The sequence below is a fragment of the Electrona antarctica genome (assembly GCF_951216825.1).
Source record: "Electrona antarctica genome assembly, chromosome: 22".
Taxonomy (NCBI): domain Eukaryota; kingdom Metazoa; phylum Chordata; class Actinopteri; order Myctophiformes; family Myctophidae; genus Electrona; species Electrona antarctica.
This window is the reverse complement of record NC_136805.1, coordinates 11,428,660-11,453,106: the sequence shown is the minus strand read 5'-3', so window position 1 is coordinate 11,453,106 and position 24,447 is coordinate 11,428,660. Positions and strand designations below refer to the sequence as shown.

Sequence of the window (24,447 nt, the reverse complement as noted above, 5' to 3'; positions counted from 1 at the left end):
TCATCCGCACCAAGCCATGGCAGCACATAACCCCGACCCTCAAACAACTGCATTGGCTTCCTGTCAAGTTCCGTATCAACTATAAACTCCTCCTTCTCACCTACAAATGTCAAAACGCCCTGGCTCCACAGTACCTCTCAGGCCTCCTCCATAAACCTCCTGTGACACGGAACCTGCGGTCCACAAACTTGGACCTCCTCTCTGTCCCCAAGGCAGTTAAGCGAACCTTCGGGGACAGAGCGTTTAGTGTGGCAGCCCCCACCCTGTGGAACTCTCTATCTATTCCAATAGAGATTCGCCATGCTCCAACACTGGACTCTTTTAAGGCTGCCTTGAAAAGACACTTATTCTCTCAGGCTTATGGCATATAGTACATTTTGTAAAGCGTCCTTGGGTTCATGAAAGGCGCTATATCAATTCAAGCTATTATAAATTCAGTGTGAGTCGCCGTAACCTCAGGCTACTCACAAGGAAGAAGGCTTGACGCTGAAGCACGATTCGATTTGTCAGTGCTGCACTATGAGATGAGGTCACTACTTTTGTGTGGCACTCTTGCATGGCGAAGTAGGTTTACATTTACAAAACAAAACCCTTGGAAAGTTCAAATATGGAGATATGAGATTTCTGCCTGACAGAAACAATGTATTCCTTCCAGCACGATTTCGGAATGCTATAGTCTCTCAGTCTCTCTCTCTCTCTATTCTTGTCATATATCTGCCCGTTCATTTCTCACTTTTTGGTGTTGACCTGCTGATGTTCTCTTCACTCCACTGCTCAATTGTAATCATTGCTCTTCTTCCTCAGCCAGCCAAGTTATCCATGCCCCCAGTCTCTGCCTCAGGCAACGCACGTGAGCGTGCATGTGCACACACGCACGCACGCACGCACGCACGCACACTATATATATATATTTTTTTGTAATGTTTTTTTGTGGCTTTCACCTTTATTTTATTCTTTTTGTAGAGGGATAGATACAAAGTGGGCTGACAGGAAAGGGGGAGAGAGATGGGGGGGTGACATTAAAATACTGGACTCTGTGATAGATTTCCCTCTATGGTTGCGAGATCTGGGGACCATTAGCAAACCATGACCTCAAAAAATGAGATAAACACCAAACAGAGACCCCACACAGACTTCTGCAAATCCATTCTCCGAACCCAGTGAAAAACACCTAATAATGCATACAGGGCAGAATTAGGACGAAATCCACTCATAATCCAAATAAAAAAGAGAGCACTTAAATTCTACAACCACCTAAAAGAAAGTGACCCAGATGCACTCCATAACAAGGCACTCACACACAGTGAAACTCTAGAGAGATGCCCCCTCAGCCAGCTGGCCATGGAACTCAAACACACACACAAACACAAACAGAGCCATCAGATAAAAAAAACCCATTGGATTATATTATAAAACAGCAAAAGGAAAACTATCTGACACATTGGAAAGAAGCAACACAAAAGCAGAGTAAACTAGAATGCTATCTGGCCCTAAACAGAGAATACACTGTGGCAGAATACCTGAGCACCGTAACCGACCCAAAACAAAGAAAAATCTTAACCAGGTAGACTCAGTTAGCACAGTCTTGCGATGGAGAAAGGCTGTCATAGGCAGACCTGTATCCCGAGAGAAGACGGACTATGGATCCACTGCACACAAAATTAAGTGGAAACCGAGCTACACTTCCTAACCATCTGTCCACTGTACCAAGACATCAGAGACACATACTTCCCACAGATTACAATCACCAACGGAGATTTTGGAAAACATGACTAATGACAAAAATCCCATATCTACTGGGCACAAAAATGTGCAAACACAGCAGCAAGATTTGTGAGCTGCTGTGATAGGAGAAGGATATCAAATGGAACACAACCACCCTAAAGACTAATCATTGTGTGTATTTCTGCATCAAGTGATCTTGATACAAAGAAATTGATTTATTGAAGACTCTGACTTTCAAATGTACATACATTTAGCTTTGATTGTATTGCTGTATTGTGCCTTTTGCTTTGGCAATGTAAACATATGTTTTCTCATGCCAATAAAGCCCTTTGAATTGAATTGAATTAACATGCAGTAAAGGACATCGTGATCGGGAGTCGAACCCGTGGCACACTGCCAGACTGGGTTACCAGCCAAGGTGCCTGGACCGCTGAGCCACGGCCTAGGCACACACTATATTTATATGATTGTCCTATCAGTGCCAATGATTCCAATGATGAGCAGCTGGGGAGAAAGAGTTCCAGCTGTGGAGCAGGGACCAGATTTTGAGAGAGAAATGATAAGCAGCCAGCTCTATGAAAACAAGCCCAACACATGAGCAATTTAAACCTATAATTATACATGGGCTATTTGAAAATCGCCGATGTGACACATTGTGAGCTTGTATATCTGCTGTTTTCCAAAACATATTGGGGGAAAAAAGTGAAAATCTGGTACGGATGTCCACTCCACTCCATGGCACAAAATGTTTTCAGATGGCGATACACGGACAATTACATTAATTTGGGGGTCCTTGACATGAAAATGTTTTCAACATTAAGAATAAAGCACAAAGAAGCAAATACATGCCTAAAAAAACGCAACTACTGTACCAATATTTACAAGCGACGTTACAGGAAAACAAGTCCAAAGTCGCTTATAATAAGCGGACATGGCAACCCTGGCAAAGACCTGTGTACTGAGGCGGCATAAAGGGTGGATGGATGGACCAGGGGTGTTCCATTAAGGCTAAATCACACAATTTATATTCTTGACATTTGCAGCTATAATCGTATTTGTTTTTAAACATATTTGCTGTTCAATAAGCTGCTTATGGTATAGGCCTCTATTACTTTCAATTGGACTACTAAAGGAAAAACAACAGCCTACCATATGATTGCAAAAAAGCAAATAATGTGAAGCCAACCATTTACATTTTGTGTCTTTGAACTCTGACATGAAACGTGCAAGGCACTGCAAGCACTGGGTGAACGTTTATTTTTTACATGTGTTTTTACATGTGTGCGCATGTAGCGGTGTGTACTTCGCCTGCGTTGTGTTGTGTTATAGAATTCGCCCAAGTCTTCAAACAGGGTCGTCAGCAGCCATTTATTGATTCACAATCACTGGCACTGTAAGCTGGCGACAAACGAGGAAATGACACTGTCAGAACCAGCGCAGCTTCACATCAATTCAGAATCACAGCTAAACCACCAAAAAGAAAATACACATTAGCGTTTGCACAGTAATCCACCAGTTCACATCCTTGTACCATTGACGTGAATTGTGTTACATTTTACTCAAATAAAATACACTTTTTGTCACGCTAAACAGGAGCTCAGAATTCTCAACCTACCATGTGTTTCTCAAAAGTTAGACTGGTAAGAATGAAGGGGGTTTACTCCCCAAGTCTACAGGGGCACAGGGGGTGGCGGGGCGGTCCCAAGGTTGAGAATACCAAAACACAGGTACTGCAAGTGGAACTACATTTCCTCTGTTACACTCACGCACGCACGATCAAGATGACCGTTTTGTTTTAACCGTTTGGCCGACCGGATGTAATGCTGTCTAACTAGTGTGTGTGTCGTTGCATATGAACCCTGATGGGGAGCTCCGATCATCATACACCCCATTCCGTTCTCAGCCAATCAAATCATCACAAAAGTAATTCCGGCCAATCACTTTTGGCATCTTCACTTTTCTGCCCTCACTAGGTCTGTCTATCTGTCTCTCAGTCAGACAGACCAGGTATTACAAAAACGAGTGGGGCATACATTCAGAACTTGCATTGTTCCCGACTTGCATCGCTCTCAAGTAGGACGGTGCCCAGACTAAAACTAAAAGTTATTCAAAAGTCTAGGACTAAAATTAAATCAAACTAGAAAAAGTGCCCTTCTGGGCACAGGTCTCCACCAGGAGGATAAGAGTGTGTGAGATGTTTGGCAAAATGTTTAGGAGTAATATAAACAGGTTTTTTTGTTTGTTTGTTTTTTGCAACAATTTTCTTCATTTTGTTGAGGAAATGCAGAGCCAGATCACTCATCGAATCTCTGAGGATAGAATTCTGGATGAGCAGGACATGTGCAGCATTTTGAACGAAACGGGCCACTCCTGAAAACTTTAGAAGGCAATGTTAGCCAATCAGTGTAGAATCTGAGAAATCCAACAGATTCGTCTTGATCACATGACTACAGAGATCATGTGTACCGATTTGCGTGAGATTTGGATGAAATCTGTGCGACTAACATAAGCAATGTGTTTAGCAGAAATCGGCCTCATGGTGGCGCTATAACCGGCAGATGTGGAGGGATGCAGGGACAATGTTTTTCCATGGCCTCTAGGGAGTGCGCATACATAAGTTGTATACAGATTGATGAAGTTATAGCTAAAAACAGGAATTGGCCTGTTATAGCGCCACCATGAGGCTGATTTGGAAAAGAATGAGTGGCATGTCGTCCTTGGCCTAGTGGAAATGTGTGTGTATAATTTCACGGAAATTGCACACTGTGTTTGTGATTTGTGGCATTTTGTTCGAAACGGACCAATCATGTGAGCTTTGGAAGCCAATATTAGCCAATCAGGATGGAAGATGGGAAATTGTGCAGATCTGTGTTGATCACATGACTATGGAGATAGTGTATACCGAATTGTGTGATGTATGGATAAAATGTGTACGAGTAATTTACAGAAATGTGTTTTGCCTAAATCGGCCTCATGGTGGCGCTATAACAGGCCGTTGAGGAATATTTGGGGCAGAGGTTCGTCGTTGGCATCCATGGAGTGTGTGTGCAAAGTTTGGCATGGATCGGGCCAACGGTACCGGAGATTAGCTGATAACGGACGGACGGAAGGACGGAAGGAAGGAAGGAAGGAAGGACGGACACACGGACGGAGTGCAAAACATACTCTCTCCCCATGCCTTCGGCCTGGTGGAGACAAATATGCTGTCAAATTTAACACAGCCTTGATCAAAGTTATTTTTCTTGTGATCCGTCTAAAAGATGCCAATTTGTAGAATCCTCCAAATGCGCTGAATCCGCTGGCCTAACACAATCAGTAACCTGGAACTGTGGCAGCGAACAAAACAACACAGACCCTGAAGAGGAAGAAATCCTCCAAAGGCGCCAGGGATTGACTGGCCACACTCTTCGCAAGATACTCCCTGTTCTGGAACCCGCACATGAGAGAAGGAAGAGGGCAGACCAAGAAACACCTGGCAGGGTGACCACATGTGAAGAGATCTGGCCACACATGGGGACAGCTGGAGAAACTGGCCCAGGACCGAGATGCCTGGAGAGCATTTGTGCGTGGCCTATTCCCAAAGTTGGGCTATAACAAGTGGGTGCGTGACAACCTAGGTCAACCTGACACAAGTCAGAGTGACTCAGAATACTTTCATAATATTTGGAATGTATATCTATGTGATTTATTTCAGTTTAACCGTTTTAGACCCTCTAGTAAAACGAACCTGAGTTAAATAAAACTCTAACCTTGCAGTGGCCAGATGTGAATCTGCCGATGACAAAAAATAAATAATTGTATGGCCAAGCCAGGCTACTGTAGGTGAATGCGTCCTTTTTCAGCCTACATAAACAAAGTCTCTTTATGACCTGTTGTGAGCTTGTAGATCAGCCATTTTTGGTGAATGTTGCTTTCAGGATAGGACTTTTGGGTTTAAGTAGTTAAACGCCAGCTATAAAAGTTATTTTTAGTCTGTCCTAATGGAAACTAAATTTCTCTCCAGTTTTTTGAGTGGTGCAAACCACTCCAACAACCAGCTTTGTCTGTATGTTTGTGTACCTGTGTACGTGTCCGTGCACCTGTGTACGTGTCCGTGCACAGGTGAGCATGGTTACTATGGTCACTGACATTACGTCAGACCACAGCTGATCAGGCTATATAAGACCTTGCACCACTCAGTTCACACGGGTGTGATTTTTCATATGACATACGGTGTCTTTGGGGGAAAGCATTACATTCCTATACCATTAATATGACAAAAGGTGCTATACATACAGTATGTCATTAGGGGTGCCATGGATGAAAAAGTTACTTAGAGTGGTGACCTGAGCCAAAAGAGTTTGAGAACCTCTGGGCTATAGGTATAAGTAAGTAAGTATGTAATTACAGTAAAAGTATGGCGGGAAGGAATCGGTCATAATCTGTGCTCACGATCACTTCTCCCATTGGAAATGTCCACTTGAACCCTAGCATCCCTATTCTGGGGGAACATTTTTCGGTGAAATTGAACCAAGTACAGAGCCGACCCCGGTCAAGTTGACTAAGTATAAAGGGTTCATGTGGTTAAGAGGCTCAGGACTCCTAAAGTGGTGGGACACCCACATGACACAGATACGGGAAATGACTCTAACGTCAACCATCTCGGTTCTAAACCGTCTCTGTTGTGGTCTAACCATGACAACTGTTGCCAGGCGATTGTCCTGGTCCTGATGTAGCTACAAAGGTAACTGTTTGAATATGATCCTGAGAGATGCAACACGCCTGTGCACGGGCGGGCGGGCGGACACACACACACACACACACACACACACACACACACACACACACACACACACACACACACACACACACACACACACACACACACACACACACACACACACACACACACACACACACACACACACACACACACACACACACACACACACACACACACACACACACACACACACACACACACACACACACGATGACCATGACCAGTGACCACACATGACAATATGTGCTACGCTGATAAGACTATACAAACGTACTGAGGTATAGCTGCTCTTGTTACAATACATGTGGGAGAGACAGATAGAAAGAGAGATGGGAGAGGGAGAGGAGTGGAGAGAAAGAAAGACATGATGCAATAAGAGAGAATTAGATAGAGAGAACCACAGTACAGCACATGGCAGATGAAGAGAGACAGACACCACTGACTAAATTATGGTCTTTTTGTATTAACACAATCTATGCCAGGTTTGAGAATTCTTGTCTATAGAGCTTAAACCTGCCTGTGCTAAAACAAGACATTCTTCTATAATCCAGAATTATACAACACTCTCATATTTACTGGGTGATTGCTTCTCCGTCGCTAGGCAACGCTTGCTTCCGCGTTGTGACGTCATTGAAATCCCCAGACTCTGTTCATATACAGTACATTACACGCGATGTTTAGCAGCACTTTTCTCGGAATTGAGGCTCAGATTGAGGTGATAGGTGAAGGACAATGTTAGGATATTTAGGATAGTATATTAGCGCTTCTGACGATAGAATAAAGACTAGCGCCTGCCGCAGAAATGACCGGTTACTTCCGGTTCAAGGAGTGAGTTCACGGGGCATTCTTTTGGCACTGGCGCCACCGTGCCGGAGTCAATGGTGGCCTCAAATGTAAATTTTATGTGGCAACGCACCCACACACACTTCTGCATCAATGCACTAAGGGACCACAATGAAATACGCCTTCAGACTTTATTATGTTTACCCTTGGCTTTTGATTGGTTATGTACCTGACTGAGGGGAGGGGGGAGACTGTGACCAGATGTATTCTAAGCTGCGTTTCAATTTGAAATCTGTGTTTGGGGAAATGTATTTTAATCGATTGTCTGAAGTAATCCGTCTGTCTTCATGTCATCTTGCAAGCAAGTCCGTCAATCTGTCTACAAAGAAAAATGAGTGTCATTTTAACTCTGTAGGTTCAAAAATTTACCTAAGGGTAACCGTCTTCCCGTTTGCCTATTTGAAAACCTGCCTCTGCCACCAGTCTGTCTGACTGCTTGGCTGCATCTCAATTACATTGTTTGTAGGGAATGATTTCCCATTGCTTTGAAAATAGAGTTAAGAAGATACATTCAACCTAAAGTATAGGAATTCCTGGCGTATCATTTACTAAACAGATATAATAATGGCCACAGTCACCTGCATAGAACTGTACCTATCAGTCTGCCCATCTGTCTGACGGATCACTCTCATTAATTTGTCTGTCAGTGTCCGTCATTTGGGATCGCTCTGGAATGTAATGCCACCCCCCGTTCCATTTCTTTGTTTCTTGGAAAAAAATAACACGATGGGAACTATGCAGAAAAACAAATTATTTCACACGTGTGTGTGTGTGTGTGCATTTTGGTGTGCATACCCTTGCACTTTGGCATTTTGTAGAGGTACTCGAGTTCATTTCTCAACAGTTATTTCAGGTCGGAAGGGAGTGCATATAGAGAAGGGTGCAGATAAAAGGACAAGATGAGATTATTAGTGTGTCACTCTGAAAGGTTATTATTAGTGTGTCACTCTGAAAGGTTTTGCGGCAGTCAACAGCTTTTCTACTTCATCTCCCATTGGCACGGTAAAATCGTGCTCGTCTGTGTGGCCCAGCACAATTAGGGCTCCATTTTCGTCAGTGCTAAACCCCTTATCCCTAAACTTCTTTGCCTTTTTTTACTATTTTGCAAAACATTTTTGAATAGTTCAACCAGCCAATCTACATTGACACGTTGTGAGCTTGTCGACTGGCCATTTTAACTATTCAAAAATGTTTAGCAAAATAGTAAAAAAGGCAAAGAAGTTTAGGGATAAGGGGTTTAGCGGTGGCGAAAATGGAGCCCTTAGAGTCATGGAAGAGAGTTACAGCATGGGGCTCCATTTTTGTCGCCGCCGTTTCCCGCGACGCAACCCGGAATTCAGCCACTGCCCAAAAATTAGGAGTATAGGAGCTTGCTCTGTCCCTTAATGGTATTTTGGTCCAGTGTCACCCGCTATCTATTTTGCCGACACCGGTATTTGCGCCTAGAGGTGTGGTCATGGGCGTGTTGGCACGCTTTCCCCTAAATTGCTATTTTGGTCACATACATTTGGGAAGTCGATAGTGGATTTTAAAAGCACCCGTAAGCCGTGCCAAATTAGTTTGGTAGAGCGGCGCGCACCTCAATGGAGATGTCCAGGTACAATTGTCAGGCTGCAATTGTAAAGGAAAACTGTAACGGAGATGTTTTAGGGATTTAGACAGGTAACCAAAATACCAACTTTAGTGGGGGAACATCCCTTCCCCACTGCTAAATCCCCAAACAGTGTATTTAGAAAGATCGAACGAAAATGGAGCCCATGGTGTGCAGTCGTGCACATAAAAGGAATTGGTTCAGTAACAGTTGATGGCGGGCAGCAATGTTTTTAATATTCTCTTATATTAATAGAAGATAATTGGTGGTGCAGATCTCTCCAGGTAATTAGAGATCAGCGTGTGCACCTACTGAGAAGGAAGGAAGCGAGCGCAAAGCATGGAAGCACAACCACGGGTGTGACAGCTGGAAAGACAGCAGAAGAGTGAGACGGAGACGGAGAGGAATTCAATGAGAAAGGCAGTACTCACCATATATACACGGAATATATTGTCGCTGCAGAAATAAGCCTTTTAGCTCCTGTTTCAACGTTTTGATTTGTTTTGGGTGACGTGACATGTTGTGAGCTTGTAGATTTACTAGTTTTGCTTTTATTTTAGTTAACCCATTTTGGGCGGGAACCCCTTTTGGTGTTAGCATTATGTTATGCTTTAGCTATTGAAAAATAGCAGATCTACAAGCTCATAGCGCGCCACCGAGTGGCGCGCTATGAGCTTGTAGGTCTGCTATTTTTGACTATCACTGACATAGAAACATGAGGTATTTCAGAAAACGGTCAGGATTTAGAAGACATTTTTTTTAAAGATTTTCGACGTCAGGCCTAAATGGGTTAAAGTGATTAAGTGTGTCTGTGGGTTTTATAAATATTGAGAAAAATATGGAAATGTGAAAACAGGAGCTTGTGACTAAATAACTGCATTGGATCCATTGGAGTGGACATAAAAGCTTTCCACTGATCCCAACAGAATTGTGGTCTGCCAGGGATTGTTTTCATAAATCAATGTTTGAACACCTGTGTGTTGGTTAAAACATTGCACCAATGGAAAGTATTAAAAAGTGCTTTGGCGAAAACCTCCTAACTCCACTGGATACCCCCAAACAATATCTGCCAAACCAGCTAACTCCACCCGTTTAGCCACCTTTTTTATTAATACATCTGTGCTATTGAACACCCTTTATGTCTGTAAAGACCTCCCAACTCCACTTGAGCTGGATGTTTTGTGAAATTCCTGAAAAAATAAACATTTTGGAGTTAGGTGGTTTCTTCCAGACAGCAGTGATTTGCATTTGTATATGAGACAACATGGTGGAACGGTGGAGCATGGAAAAATACAAGCAAAGTTTCACACAACTGACAAGGTTATCTAAAGCTGCACGGTTCCAGCTACGTGATCAGAAAGACATTGTGGGCTGAGCAATGATCAGAGCCTGGACTAGAGGCTCCTGCTTTGTAAACTGTGTACCCAGACACTTAATATTGAATTTCACCATGTTGCACAGACCATAATTCAATCTGAGGAAATAAACAAGTGCGCTGCGGGCACATTTGATTCTTCGAAATAGGGAATGAATAATTCATTGGCGGCCATGCATTACGAATGAAAAGGAAGTGCCAGTTGTGTGTGTGTGTGTGTGTGTGTGTGTGTGTGTGCGCGTGTGTTTCTAGGTGTGTACCCACAGAGTTCCTCCACAAATCAAATGGATCAATAATTGAGCGAAACCGTACAAATCCACAGTATAAAGCACCATATTTTATCTGTCTCAACATGTGTCCTACTACAAAGTATACCTTGGCTGTAAAGAATAATCAATTTTAATAAAATTATAGATTTGAATAAATACAGAAAAGCTCAAATCGTATCACATTGCTATTTCTGCATGACACTTTAGTATGGGCTTACGAGGTTATTCATATAAGCATCACATACTGTACTGTATAATGTACCTCTCGATTAAAAACAAAAATTTCCTTCCATACGAAAGCTAGCTACAAGTGGTGTCGCTAAAACAGTCTACTAAAATTAAATTTAGACCGCAAGCTACAAATGTAATGAGAACTTCTGGATATTAAATGCCAAGTGAAGAAATGCTTGCTTGATTCAGTAAATATTGCCTCGAGTGGTCATGTGAATCACTCTGGAATATGTCGAAATGAGTGTGAAAGCTCCTGGGCACCGTCATTGGGGGGCATTGGCCGTTTGTTAAGAAATTAGACTAGACTAAAAACATTCCCATCTCTGGACTCTTGAATTTCTCCTCTGGACTGAGTCTGTCTTGCATTGTGCAATTCTTTTTTTTTTTTATATTCTTTATTTACCCAGGGAAGTAGCTGAGCACAGGTGCTCATTTTCAGCAACGCCCTGCACACACACACACACACACACACACACACACACACACACACACACACACACACACACACACACACACACACACACACACACACACACACACACACACACACACACACACACACACACACACACACACACACACACACAAACCTGGGAGCTGACCAGTACAACCACAGTCTTATACTGTTGGCCACTAAGCAGCTCCAGGGGGAGCAGTTGGGGGTTCAGTGCCTTGCTCAAGGGCACTTCAGCGGTGTTGGGTGAGTGATGACAATCACTTCCCCACCCAGATATTTCCTGCCCGTCCGGGGAATCGAACCGGCAACCTTTCGGCAACAAGGGTGCTCCTCTAACCCTTAGGCCACCGCTGCCCCATAAATATGCTCTCATGACATCACAAGCTGATGCCATGCTTACAGTATGTGATGCCGTTTCAGGTGATTTTGTAGCAGATATTGAGTATCTTGGTTACAACTTTGGTTGACTTACAGTATCAGTCATTTGCTGCTACAACACTGTAAATGTTCCTAGTAATGTCCTACTCCTGGAGAGGGCAGATCTTCGGTCTTTGAATCACTTTGTTTTCATTTGTTTTGCGCGCTTTTACTTTCCACAACAAAACACAACAGGAGTCAGGACGAGGTGTAACTAAGGGTCAAAATTCAAATCACTAAACTGTCCGTGGTGCCACTGCTGACTGCTGAATAACACAGGCTACTGTCTGCGCAGGCAGGTGACTGCTGAATAACACAGGCTACTGTCTGCGCAGGCAGGTGACTGCTGAATAACACAGGCTACTGTCTGCGCAGGCAGGTGATTGTAAATTGGGAAATTAGACTGGAGCTGCGCTGCAACGACAACGAGCAATTGAGATAATAGGCTGGCTGTGGCTATATAATATTATATTACTGGGTAAAACTGCGTGTTTTGATACTGTTATTGTTATCTCTATGTCGACAATTATAATATTCCGAATATATTTTTGTTATTTTCATAACTTTACATAGAACATAAACTGAGGGTGCACATTTTGCAACTGAGGGTGCTATGCCCCCTCAGGCACCCCCGTGGCACCAGGCATGCTCCCGACCACAGCTAATTGTTGGCTGTTAGAAACTGTTGACTCCGTCACAGCATGGCCTCAGAATGATAATCGGAAAAGCCATATTAGTATTCCTACACCAGAGCTCATACTGTACCTCCGGGGCGAGGAAGCACTGACGTTTCAAAGAATCAGCATACATTTACAAGGAACGTCAATGTGTATCTCCAGGCAGATGTCAACAAGGGAACTTTTGCCTTCATGAGATAAGTGTGTACAAAAAAGTACTCATGCATAGCATAGTGTTCCTCTGGTTAAAGAAAAAGAAAAGGCAATACATACCATCCACATTCATATACCACACAAATCAATTGGATCCAATGACATTGTGCTTACAGTATCTTCTATGATGGCTGAGAACTCATGCAATACAAAGGTTTGAGCCTTGAAATCAACACAGGTGAACACAAATTAAGTCACCACTATTTCCCAAAATGAAGAAGCCAAGCAGAGGATGAGAACAATTTGGCCCTCAAATGTCAGACAGGCAGACTGGAAACCCAGAGTGGAAACACCAACCAATATCATCCCAGATAAAGCTAAAGCTCAAGTGGAGACAGTTGAAACAACCAATCATTTCACAACAGAAGATGGAACAGAAAAGAAGATGGAAGAGAAAGGTTTGTTTGGTGTGTGTGTGTGTGTGTGTGTGTGTGTGTGTGTGTGTGTGTGTGTGTGTGTGTGTGGCATTGTAAATGTCTAATCTACATACAAATGAGTGTTCATTTGTGTTTTCTTCTTTGTGCATGTGTGTGTGTGTGTGTGTGTGTGTGTGTGTGTGTGTGTGTGTGTGTGTGTGTGTGTGTGTGTGTGTGTGTGTGTGTGTGTGTGCTGTCCTAGTTACAAATACATGCCATGAGGATTCAGAACGTATGCACACAGCATGGTACCCTGTGTTTGTTCACATGTTGGGATTTAATAAGATTGTGTATGATATTTATGTGAATGTCCTCATTGGTGTTGCCAACATCCCCCCTTTCTGGACAGAGGACATGGGTAACGCACGCACGCAAATATACCATAATCTTTCTTTGCAGTGGGCTTCTAAAAGCTATTTTATCTTTACAAGGGTGAATGTTGGAACAAATCCCATAACCCCCCCCCCCCCCCTCCCCCCCCTCCCAAAAAACCCCAAAACATGTTTTCCGCTCTATCAGATTGGTTTTCGTCCTCATTTAATTCGGGTGATGCTGCCATACTTTTTGACAACACATTAAATCAAATGTCACTGAAATGATGCGCTCAGATTGGACGCGCAGTGCTCTTTATGAGCAGTGACCAATTTAACGCCCGAGGGAGCTGTCACAGAGAAAGAAGCTGATCTCATTCAGCCTGCTCGTATACACAAAGGGACAGAATTAAAAGAAAAACAAAACAAAAACCAAAACCTTGGAATTAATATATTCCACCAAGGAACATATTGACATTGAATTTCAAATGCCAATATAATGAACATGCTCAGAGCCAGCAATACCATGGACGCCACCCTGAAAGTGGGTGCTGTGGGGTGCTGCAGAATACTTTGATAATATCTGGAATTTATCAATGTGCCTTCAGTTTAACCACTTAAACCCATTTAGACCTGGGATCAAATGTCTTCTATCTAAATCATGACAGTTTTCAGAAAAACCTCTTTCGTTCTAGTGGTGATTCTGGTCTAAAGTTAGCACTACTAAAGGAAAGGTCCGGTTGCACAGGACATTAAATTGCAATCTATTCAGTTGAGATATGTTATTTAGGATGGATGGACAGACACTGCAATCAAATATCTTGATGAAAATCAAAAGCGGGTTTGTATAAAAAATATTAGTAGTAAAAATATCTCTGAAAAAAAGAGAGATGTAATGTGTCTGGTCTCTGTGAGGAGACTAGCTGTAAGAAAAATTGGAGCTGCTTTGTTAAAACTGTTAAATGCCCAATTATAAATTGTGATGAACATGAGACAATTGAGCACCTGCTAGTAGACTGCCAGAGGTCTAGACAGCTGTGGGGGAAAATGCTACAAATCGGTTTAAAAATGAATATAAATTACAATGCTGCTACAGTATGTATGGGGTCTTTGCTGAAAGAATGTCTGCCAGTGCCATGGAACAAGAATTTTACTGGTCTATTGTTTGCACAGTTGTGAACAAACTGTGGAAAACCAGGTGTGCCATGGTGATTCACCAGGAGGCCATCTCAGGAGAGGTGGTCTTCAAACAAGTACAAACTGAACTGAAAAGACAAAGAACTCTTGACTCAAGAAAAAATAAACTGACACCATGGCACTTATTAACGTTGTAGAAAAATAATAATAATAAAACTTCTGTATTGAAATGCCTTGATATATTTTTGTATTGAAACATGCAACTTAATGTCATTTATGCATAAATTGTAAAACCCTGAATAATTCTCAATAAAGTATATATAAAAAGCAATCCTTATAGAGCTTAATGCTAGTGTGGCTAAAAACACACAATTGCACAGTAAATAACCATAACCGCACGTGCGCACACGCACACATCATATCTTTCCACTCATTTGCCTCTGCTAATTAATGGGGATTTTTTGTCAGAGCTGATAACGATCAGCCGTGGCACTGACAACGTGCGTGCGTGCGTGCGTGCGTGCGTGCATGTGTTTGAGAAACAGAAAGTGAGAGAGAGGGTAGTAGAAAGTAGAAACCCATTACCAGGTTTACACTCGGCACCACAGAAACACCACTGGCCCAGCTTCAATGGCATAAAGTAACAGAAATTAAATGGTAAAAATGGAGCCAATATAGCAAACGGGTGAGCAGAAAAATGTAATGATTAATAATTATTTATTTATTATTCTTGTATGACTTGCAGGGCAAATACATTTGTTATTAAAGTGACACTTCACCCCTTTTGCAACCAGATCTTATTTTAATTTGTTTTTGGGAGACAAGAAACACTTTCCTGTTGTTTTTATGTGGGTAATATGTGTTTTTAGATATTTTAGTATTTCCGAGTGTCCATGATTTCATGGACACTGGGCTCAAGAAACCCCAAGAAAGTGTTTGTTACATCATTAAAATAAGATCTGGTTGCAAAAGTGGTGAAGTGTCCCTTTAAGCACTGAAATGGGGTTAGGCAAATTCTGACAGTCTGCCCTTTAGATTAGTATTTCTCAGATAGCCATTCATTGTTGAAGTCCCACTTCATGCTTCATGCATCCCCGAGATGCCTGTACAACTCTACTTCCATTTAAGCCGCTGCAATCAAAAAAGGAGCAATATTGGCAAGTCGTAAATTTTGCGTTATTCTTAAACCCAATTGGTTGCACTGATTGAAGAGTGCAGCAGCATTCAAACAGGATTAGATACACCAAAGTGAGGCTTCTACACTGGTTCTTCCTGCCGTGAAGAAGCAGGCCTGCAACTGATAGGAAAAGCCAAGTAAAGACTCAAGAAATGTGAAAGGGCACATTAGAAGAAAGGGTTATAGCAGAAAGCAGGTAGCCATCAACGAAGCTTAATGCTTTTGTCTGTCTGTTTGCTTGCACAGAAGTCTGTGGTTGGGGTTATATAGGTTGGGTGTGGGGCATATGAAGGGGAGGCCTTGCCTGGAATGTGTCCTGCGCCTCTACCTATCCTGATGGTCATCTCCTCTGGGTCTGAGGCGTCGTCCTCGGCTTTCTCTTTGAGAACCTTGGAGTCAGGGGGCAGGGCCAAGGCAGTGTTGGGATCTGCCCCTATGCCCTGCAGAGAGAGAGAGGGAAACAACGAGATTGAGAGAAAGATAGACACAGAGAAACTAACACTTGGGTTGACAACAGTGCTGGGCTAATTCATATGTAGTATTGTAGTAGCCCGTAGAACTTGCCCTAGTCTCGACGACCTTACAGGCAAAGGCTCAACTTATGTAATTTACGTATGATTCTTCATGACTATTTGATGTATTACCATGTGTTGTTCTTGCATACAGTAAATCGTTCTGGATTAAGAGCGTCTGCTAAATGCCTAATTTGTAAATTGTAATTGTTATGACATAACACACGCCTGCACGCACACACACACACACACACACACACACACACACAAACTCAAAGATAAGATGCAAACGCATGCATGCACAATTGCACATACTCTCTCCTTCATGTACTGTAGGCCTACAGTCACACACAGAAACATAACAGGCTTGTGTGCCAGTGTTTGACTAAAATACAGCCGCGGTGGAATTTTATACTTTGGCTCCAGCGTGATTGCTAACCTCCGAAATCCATCGTTGTCAACCATAGAAAACAGCATTGTGACTTTGGCCATATATTGCTTTTTGAGTGGTGCAACCACTCCTATAGACAGCTATGTGTGTCCCTGGGTCTGTCCGAGCACGACAATAGCGTTATAGCGTTTGTTCACCACCAAGTGTCTGAGTGTCACTGTTGCACAGCCTAACACACAGACACAGACACACACAGGCCAGGGAGGAGGGCTTGTACAGTACAGTACAGTACAGTACAGTACAGTACAGTACAGTACAAGCTTTTTATATATACTTTATTGAGAATTATTCAGAGTTTTACAATGTATGCATAAATTACATTAAGTTGCATGTTTCAATACAAAAATATATCAAGGAATTTCAATACAAACGTTTTTTTTCCTTTTTTCTTTTTTTTTACAATGTTAATGCCAAGAGTTCATTGTCTTTTCAGTTCAGTTTGTACTTCTTGTTCCATGGCACTGGCAGACATACTTTCAGCAAAGACCCCATACATAGCAGCATTGTAATTTATATTCATTTTAAAACCAATTTGTAGCATTTTCCACCACAGCTGTCTAGACCTCTGGCAGTCTACTAGCAGGTGCTCAATTGTCTCATGTTCATCACAATTTATAATTGGCATATAATTGGATTGGCATTTAACAGTTTTAACGAAGCAACTCCATTTTACTACTGCTCTTACAGCTAGTCTCCTCACAGAGACCAGCCACATTACATCTCTCTTTTTTTCAGAGATATTTTTACTACTAATATTTTTTATACAAACAGCACCCCACAGCACCCACTTTCAGGGTGGCGCCCATGGTATTGCTGGCTCTGAGCATGTTCATGTACAGTACCACTCACTTCAGACATGATTTTATTTTTCAGCTCTCAAGCTGTTATGGGGAAGTGGGACTCTGAACGGCAAACGCTCAATATTTTGTTATCTCCATAACGTCAATATTGTTATATTAGTATTTTGGCTGAGTTTTTTTTAAGAGTTCCACTCTGAGGACAAAGCTCTTACCTTTGCAAAACATTTGAACATTTGAATAGCTAAATGGCAGTAGCAATAGTTCAGCATTTATTTATATATTTTTTTTTAGATTAAAAAGACGTTTGGCCTGGATGGCTATTTATTAAAAGAAGTCAAAAACGAATTTGGCCTAGAATGAGTTTATGGGCATAGTTTTACCAAAAGCTGTTTTGGCAAAGAAAACCCATTGCCCTAAAAAAAAAAATATATATATATATATATATATATATATATATATATATATATATATATATATATACTGTATATGTGGAGGTTTTAATTGGATGCCTCAGCTGCATTGACATTTGTGGGCTCAAAACTGTGCCGACTAGACCCTGAAGTATGAATCATCGACCTGACAATCCAACCATGTACCCACCCTCCGCTTATAAACCTCCTTTATCTCTCTCCACAGCCCAATTCATTCCATCTCCCTCCATCCATTCCCTGATGCTCCTGTCATTCAGCGTTTGCTTGGTTACGTGGAGGAGGCTTTTAGCGTTGGCTGGAGCGAGCGGTAAAGGTAAATTCTGTTCCCACAGAAAGACCCTGAAAAGACCCTGAAAAGGCGTCCGTTGAATACACAGTAATAATGCTATGCTTCTCTGTGTGTGTGTGTGTGTGTGTGTGTGTGTGTGTGTGTGTTATATAGCGCTTTTTATCCAAAACGCTTTACATAGATAGATGTGCAATACATTCACCCAGTCACACACACATTCATACACCAATGGGGGTGGAAACCATGCAAGGCACCAACCTGCACATCGGGAGCAATTAGGGTTTAATAGGCGTCTTGCTCAAGGACACTAACTCTGGGGGAGCCTGGGATCGAACTGGGAACCTTGCGGTTCTACATCTGGCCGCTCTACCAGCCACTATACGCCTGAGCCACTGCCGCCGTGTGTGTGTGTGTATCGTGTGCGTGCGTGCGTGCGTGCGTGCGTGCGTGCGTGCGTGCGTGCGTGCGTGCGTGCGCGTGTGTGTGAATATGATTTAATGGCATCCCTGTTGCTATGGTTACATACTTTATATTGTCTGTTTTTGGCCCCATTAGCTTTGGGCTCTAATGATGGCAATGTCTGTCCATCCAGCCTAAAAGAAATATTTCAAAATAAATGTGTGTGTATGTGTGTCTGTGCCTGTCAGTCTTTATGTGTGTCTATCCAAGTCTGAATGTGTCTGTCTGGATGTGCACGTGCGTGTGTGCGTGCGTGCGTGTGTGCGTGCGTGTCTGAAGGGGACAGGCTGAGATGATGGGACACCATTAACCTCATGTGGCCTTAGGTACTGGAGCAGAACACAATCTCATTACTACAACTTCAACTCAACAATAAACACCTTTATCTCAGCGCTGGAGGGCACGTCGTCCCATCTGTCTGCCTGCCTCTGTCGTTCTCTCTCCTCATTCCTCCCTCTCTGCCTCAGTGTTATTCCATGCAGGTCTTCCTGACCCTCTACATCTGCGCGTCTCTCTGAATGCATAACATTCTCCCTCTTTCTGTCTCTTTCTAGACTCTCTGTCTCCTTTTCTGCATCTTTCTCCCTCTCTTCCAATCCCATGCCTCTCTCTCTATCACACTATCGTATTTGTAATGATGGTCGTGAATGATAAAAATGAAGTTCAGATAAGAATATCCCCTTCCTACAAAATATGTGAGAGGTTTTATTTATATGGTTCAAAAAAAGTTTCTATATAGTAGAACCTGTTCTGATCAGGCAGTCCAGGCCCAGAGGTATTTGGAGTTCTCGACTGGCTATGGGGATCTACAGTACCATGGGTCACAGACAAAGTCAGAGAGAGAAGGATAAGGCTGGCAGGGCACTGCGTCAGGAACCCAGAACTTGTATTGAGGCAAGTACAGTAAATTGACTCTATGGGAGCCAACTCAGGGCAAAGCCAGGAGGGGAAAGAATTAAGCGCACCACCTACTGTATGTACAGTAGATGCACGCGGCGCGACAGCTAAGCTAACAAGAACCTGATGTTAGATAGGAGAGTGCGGAGGGCAGCGATCCAGGAGTCCCAAGTTGGTGTTGGCTATAGACCTCACTCTCGCATTAGCTAACTATATAGAACCACTTTCCAAGTGATCACTAAAAATCACACCTGTGTGAAGTGAGGGGCACTAATATATTAAAGTCTAACTCATGTTGATTAGGTGATGTAAAACAAACGGTACAAACATCAAACGCCATTAACAATAAAGGGACAATATGACGTAAATGACACATGGCGTAAATCTTCCCTTCATTGTCAATGCGTTTACAAAACAAACATTGAACTAAAGACAAACATTAAACCTGTGTATAGGTCAAAGATGTTCCATGTGGCTAAATATGTACAGTAGTTCCATATTTGTCTCTACAGGATAAAAAGAATCACCCCTGTGTGAAGTGAGGGGCACTCTTATCATCATACTGGCCAATCACAATTTGCGTCCTCACTTTCGTCTTCAATGTTTGTGTTTACACACTTTAGTCTTCAATGTTTGTGTTTACACACTTTTGTCTTCAATGTTTGTGTTTACACAAACCCTAAAGGCTGGACATAGGAGGACTTTCTATGAGGAGGACTCATAGAAAATGCCCCAACATTGAAGCAAGCCCTTTCAATTTCAAGAACCATTTTTACTTAAAAAAGTAAAATACTAGTGTGAGAGTTCCAAAAGCTGTCATGTTCCACAGCAGCTGCCTGTGGAGTGTGTCTCACAGTGTACGGCGTATGACTGCACACGCCACAGCATGTCAAACTTTGAGTGAGGAGAGTTGAGTACATCTCAGAGGAGGACCATATAATATTGAAGGGAGTAGAGAGGAGAAACTCCAAAAGTCAAAACCTCCCCGTCTACCTTTTGGGATGCATTCCTACAATGGTTTGCTGGTGACATGTGTCATTCATGTTGCTCCTTAGGGGTGACATGTGTCATTCATGTTGCTCCTTAGGGAAACCCAATTCCTTTCCGACAGCAGTCAACAGTCACAAGTCAATGACAGCAGACCAGAAAAAGGTCAGAGATGTAGTAGTTTGCTATATACTGTTATGAACCTGGGGGAGTGTGGTCCTGGAAAGTCTGTCCTTCAAGGCAATCACTGTGTCTGTCCTGTAGATTACACTTTATAACATGCAGAGAACACACACACACACACACACACACACACACACACACACACACACACACACACACACACACACACACACACACACACACACACACACACACACACACACACACACACACACACACACACACACACACACACACACAGACACAGACCTCTGTATCATTCCATACCTCTGGTGGTGGGCGGGTGGTGTTACAGCGTGACACACAGACTGACACACACAGACAGACAGTTTTGGCCATCTTCTATATAGTAGGGGAGCCTATCAATCAAATTTTGATGCCCGTGATTTTGGAATGTTAATTTTTGGAGACAGGTATATCTTGATTCTTGGGGTTACCAGAATGCCAAAAAAACATGTCTCCAATTTTTTATGTCAGGTTTAGCATGTTTAATTAGCATAATTAGCTAATAAATTGTCAAAAATGGAAATGGCAATAACTTTGCTTCTAGGTAACTTATAAAGGTGATCTAAGAGTCTGAGTCCATGTTTGTGATGTCCAGATATTCATCTGTTACCATTGTGAAGTCATACAACCTTTCCTAATTAGCATAATTGCCATACATTATGCAAAAACGAGGTGAACATCAGCAAATTGCTGCATGTTTTACTTTTAGTCAACTTTGAAAGATTCTCACAGACTTCAAGTGTATGTTTACAACTCCAGGAATAATTATCATCCTATGAATAAATCATGCAACCTTTTGTCTATGTAATAATTATGTAATAATCACACCAAAACCAGAAATAGCTATATTTCTTTGCTTTAAGTTAATTAATACGCATGATCTTACAGACAGTGTAAGTCTGTTTGCATGTCTAGAAAATATTAGAAGCGACCTCGCACTAAAGGGCTGGGCGAGTGCTGGTGCTTTGGCATGGGGGGTCAGATCAACATATGGAATGTATTCTGAACTGGCCATATATGGAGCGTGTCTTGAGTGTACAGGGTTTGATGAGGTCAGATCAACATATGGAATGTCAGAACAGGTCAGCTCCATATAGAGATCTAATTTAATTGTCGGGCCTGTTGAGAACTAATAACTTTGGGGCAGGCCCGTCCATAATTTCCTAAAGGCGACCTGCAGTCGCAAGAAAGAACAATATGGGAAATGGTCACAGAATTATCAGATTGTTTATTCTAATATTTACAGAAAGTTTTGAAAATTGAAGGGTCTCCATCTTCGTCGTCATCGTCAATCCCCAACAGATGTGCCTTGCTTACCACACACCTCTAATCATCTGCCCCACACATGCACATCTCAGAGCAGTTCAAATTTTAGATCGACAAGAACAATGTGATATGCACTGTGATTTCTTACAGACACATTTGATCAGTTGGGTAATGGTGGCTGGCCCGTGGGTATCCCGTGTTGTGACTGGCACCAGTTGAGCTCCCTCAGCCTCCCATTCATATTCAGTTGCTGGTGGCATCTGTGGGTTAGGTACGTGCTGCGTCAGAACTGAGCCTTTTTGTAGCTCATAGTATATACAGTAGCAACTGCAGATACCACCTCCACAGGACACCTGTTTAGACCTGGCCAACAGGTTAAATTCCCTGGAGCTGTCTGATCAGCTCCAGAGACGGCATGGAACCCTGGTAAGGCTGAAGTCCTCGTTTTACCCAGTGCCTGCACTACTGGCTCCAGCGATGATACGTTTTTTGTTCCCCACACCGGTGATGAAATAGATGTCCTTGCACAGCTGATGGTACCGTCGTATTGTAAGAACAAAGACATCAGTGTCAGGGGACTCAATGTAGAGCTGTGTTGCCCCTCTTCGGACAGCATCCAGGCTGTGCAGGATTATCCTTGTGTCAGCCTCTTCCTGTACGCTGTGGAGATGTTTTACATCGATAGAGTTTGAGTGGACAGCCTGCCTTGACGTGATTATAAAAACATTGGGTTTCACCTGGAAGTGTTGGAGGGCTTTCTTAGCAAGATAAGACAGTCAGCTCATCTTTGGTGCTGATACCTGACAAGAACTGTTTTTCTGACACTTCCCTATCGGTGTGTTGTCTTCCACATGATAAGTGGTAGGGGCCCGGGGCTTTCCACCCTGGCGTCGGTCAAATACTACATGGATCTCACTATGTTCTTTGGTCTTCCTGTCCAGTGTGGCTATGGAGTGGTCAGCTTACTGGGAACATGTCTTGATCCATGGTGGCTTTCCCATTGCCTGTACCAATGCCATTCCATCTATGACAGTTACACTCTTAGCTGGAAGGGTACAACTGTCAAAAAAGATTGAAGCATTTGTTTGCCAGCTGTACGAGCCCGGTACAAATCCTGTGGATGTTGATGAGCTCAGGTGGAGGTTATTCACAAAGAAACAATTAGAAGCCGAGAAGCTGCCACCTACACAAGCAGCATTAAATCAAGCCATTACCCATGCATATTATCAGGCAATGGTATGGGATCAGGACCACGTACCTAACCCACAGATGCCACCAGAAACTAAAAATGGATGGGAGGCTGAGGGAGATCAACTGGTGCCAGTCACAACACGGGATACCCACGGCCCAGCCACCATTACCCAACTGATAAAATGTGTCTGCAAGAAATCACAGTGCATATCACATTGTTCTTGTCGATCTCAAAATTTTAACTGCTCTGAGATGTGCATGTGTGGGGCCGATGATTAGAGGTGTGTGGTAATGTAAACAAGGCACATCTGTTGGGGATTGACGATGACGAAGACCCTTCAATTAAATGTGTTTTCAAAACTTTCTTTAAATATTAGAATAAAAATCATGTGATAATTCTGTGACCATTTCTCATATTGTTCTTTATTTTATGAGGGATATATATATATATATATATATATATATATATATATATATATATATATATATAAAGCTAATAATGGAAAGGTTGCATATCCTAGTTATGGAAAGAGAATATTTTCTAGACATGCAAACAGACTTACTGTCTGTAAGATCACATTTATTAATTAACTTAAAGCAACGAAATATAGCTATTTCTGGTTTTGGTGTGATTATTACATAATTATTACATAGACAAAAGGTTGCATGATTTATTCATAGGATGATAATTATTCCTGGAGTTGTAAACATACACATGGAGTCTGTGAGAAGCTTTCAAAGTTGACTAAAAGTAAAACATGCAGCAATTTGCTGATGTTCACCTCGTTTTTGCATAATTTATGGGAATTATGCTAATTAGGAAAGCTTGTATGACTTCACAATGGTAACAGATGCATTTCTGGACATCACAAACATGGACTCAGACTCTTAGATCACCTTTATAAGTTACCTAGAAGCAAAGTTAATGCCATTTCCGTTTTTGACAATTTATTAGCTAATTATGCTAATTAAACATGCTAAACCTGACATAAAAAATTGGAGACATGTTTTTTTGGCATTCTGGTAACCCCAAGAATCAAGATATACCTGTCTCCAAAAATTAACATTCCAAAATCACGGAAAGTGATAGGCTCCCCTACTAATAGTTAGTGCTCACTTCGTTCGCAACCAAGCTACTTATCCAACGCCCTCCTTGGTGGTCTGCCGGCATGCTTGCGTAGACCGTATAAACCGTATATAAACCTTGTTTTGACATCTGGGACAAGGAATTGGAGATGAAAGCGATTGAAAGAAACAGATAGAACGGGCGCGGGTGTGCACGGCGATCAAGACGGCGCACTCCAGTGTGATTGACAGCACCAGCTAGCAACCCAATGCTAATGTGAGTAGCATCTCGACTCGATGGATCAAAAG

General features: G+C 42.4%; 1 protein-coding gene across 2 annotated transcripts in view; it reads right to left on the bottom strand.

The window, feature by feature from the left end:
• Positions 1-24,447, bottom strand: part of slc39a11 (solute carrier family 39, member 11) — a 95,999-nt gene that overhangs the window by 23,647 nt on the left and 47,905 nt on the right. The window contains exon 5 of one of the 2 annotated variants that reach the window (XM_079492833.1): positions 15,906-16,041. In XM_079492833.1, the coding sequence (XP_079348959.1) occupies positions 15,906-16,041 (136 nt within the window). The remainder of the gene's footprint in view (positions 1-15,905; positions 16,042-24,447) is intronic. The other variant, XM_079492834.1, reaches the window with a different exon arrangement.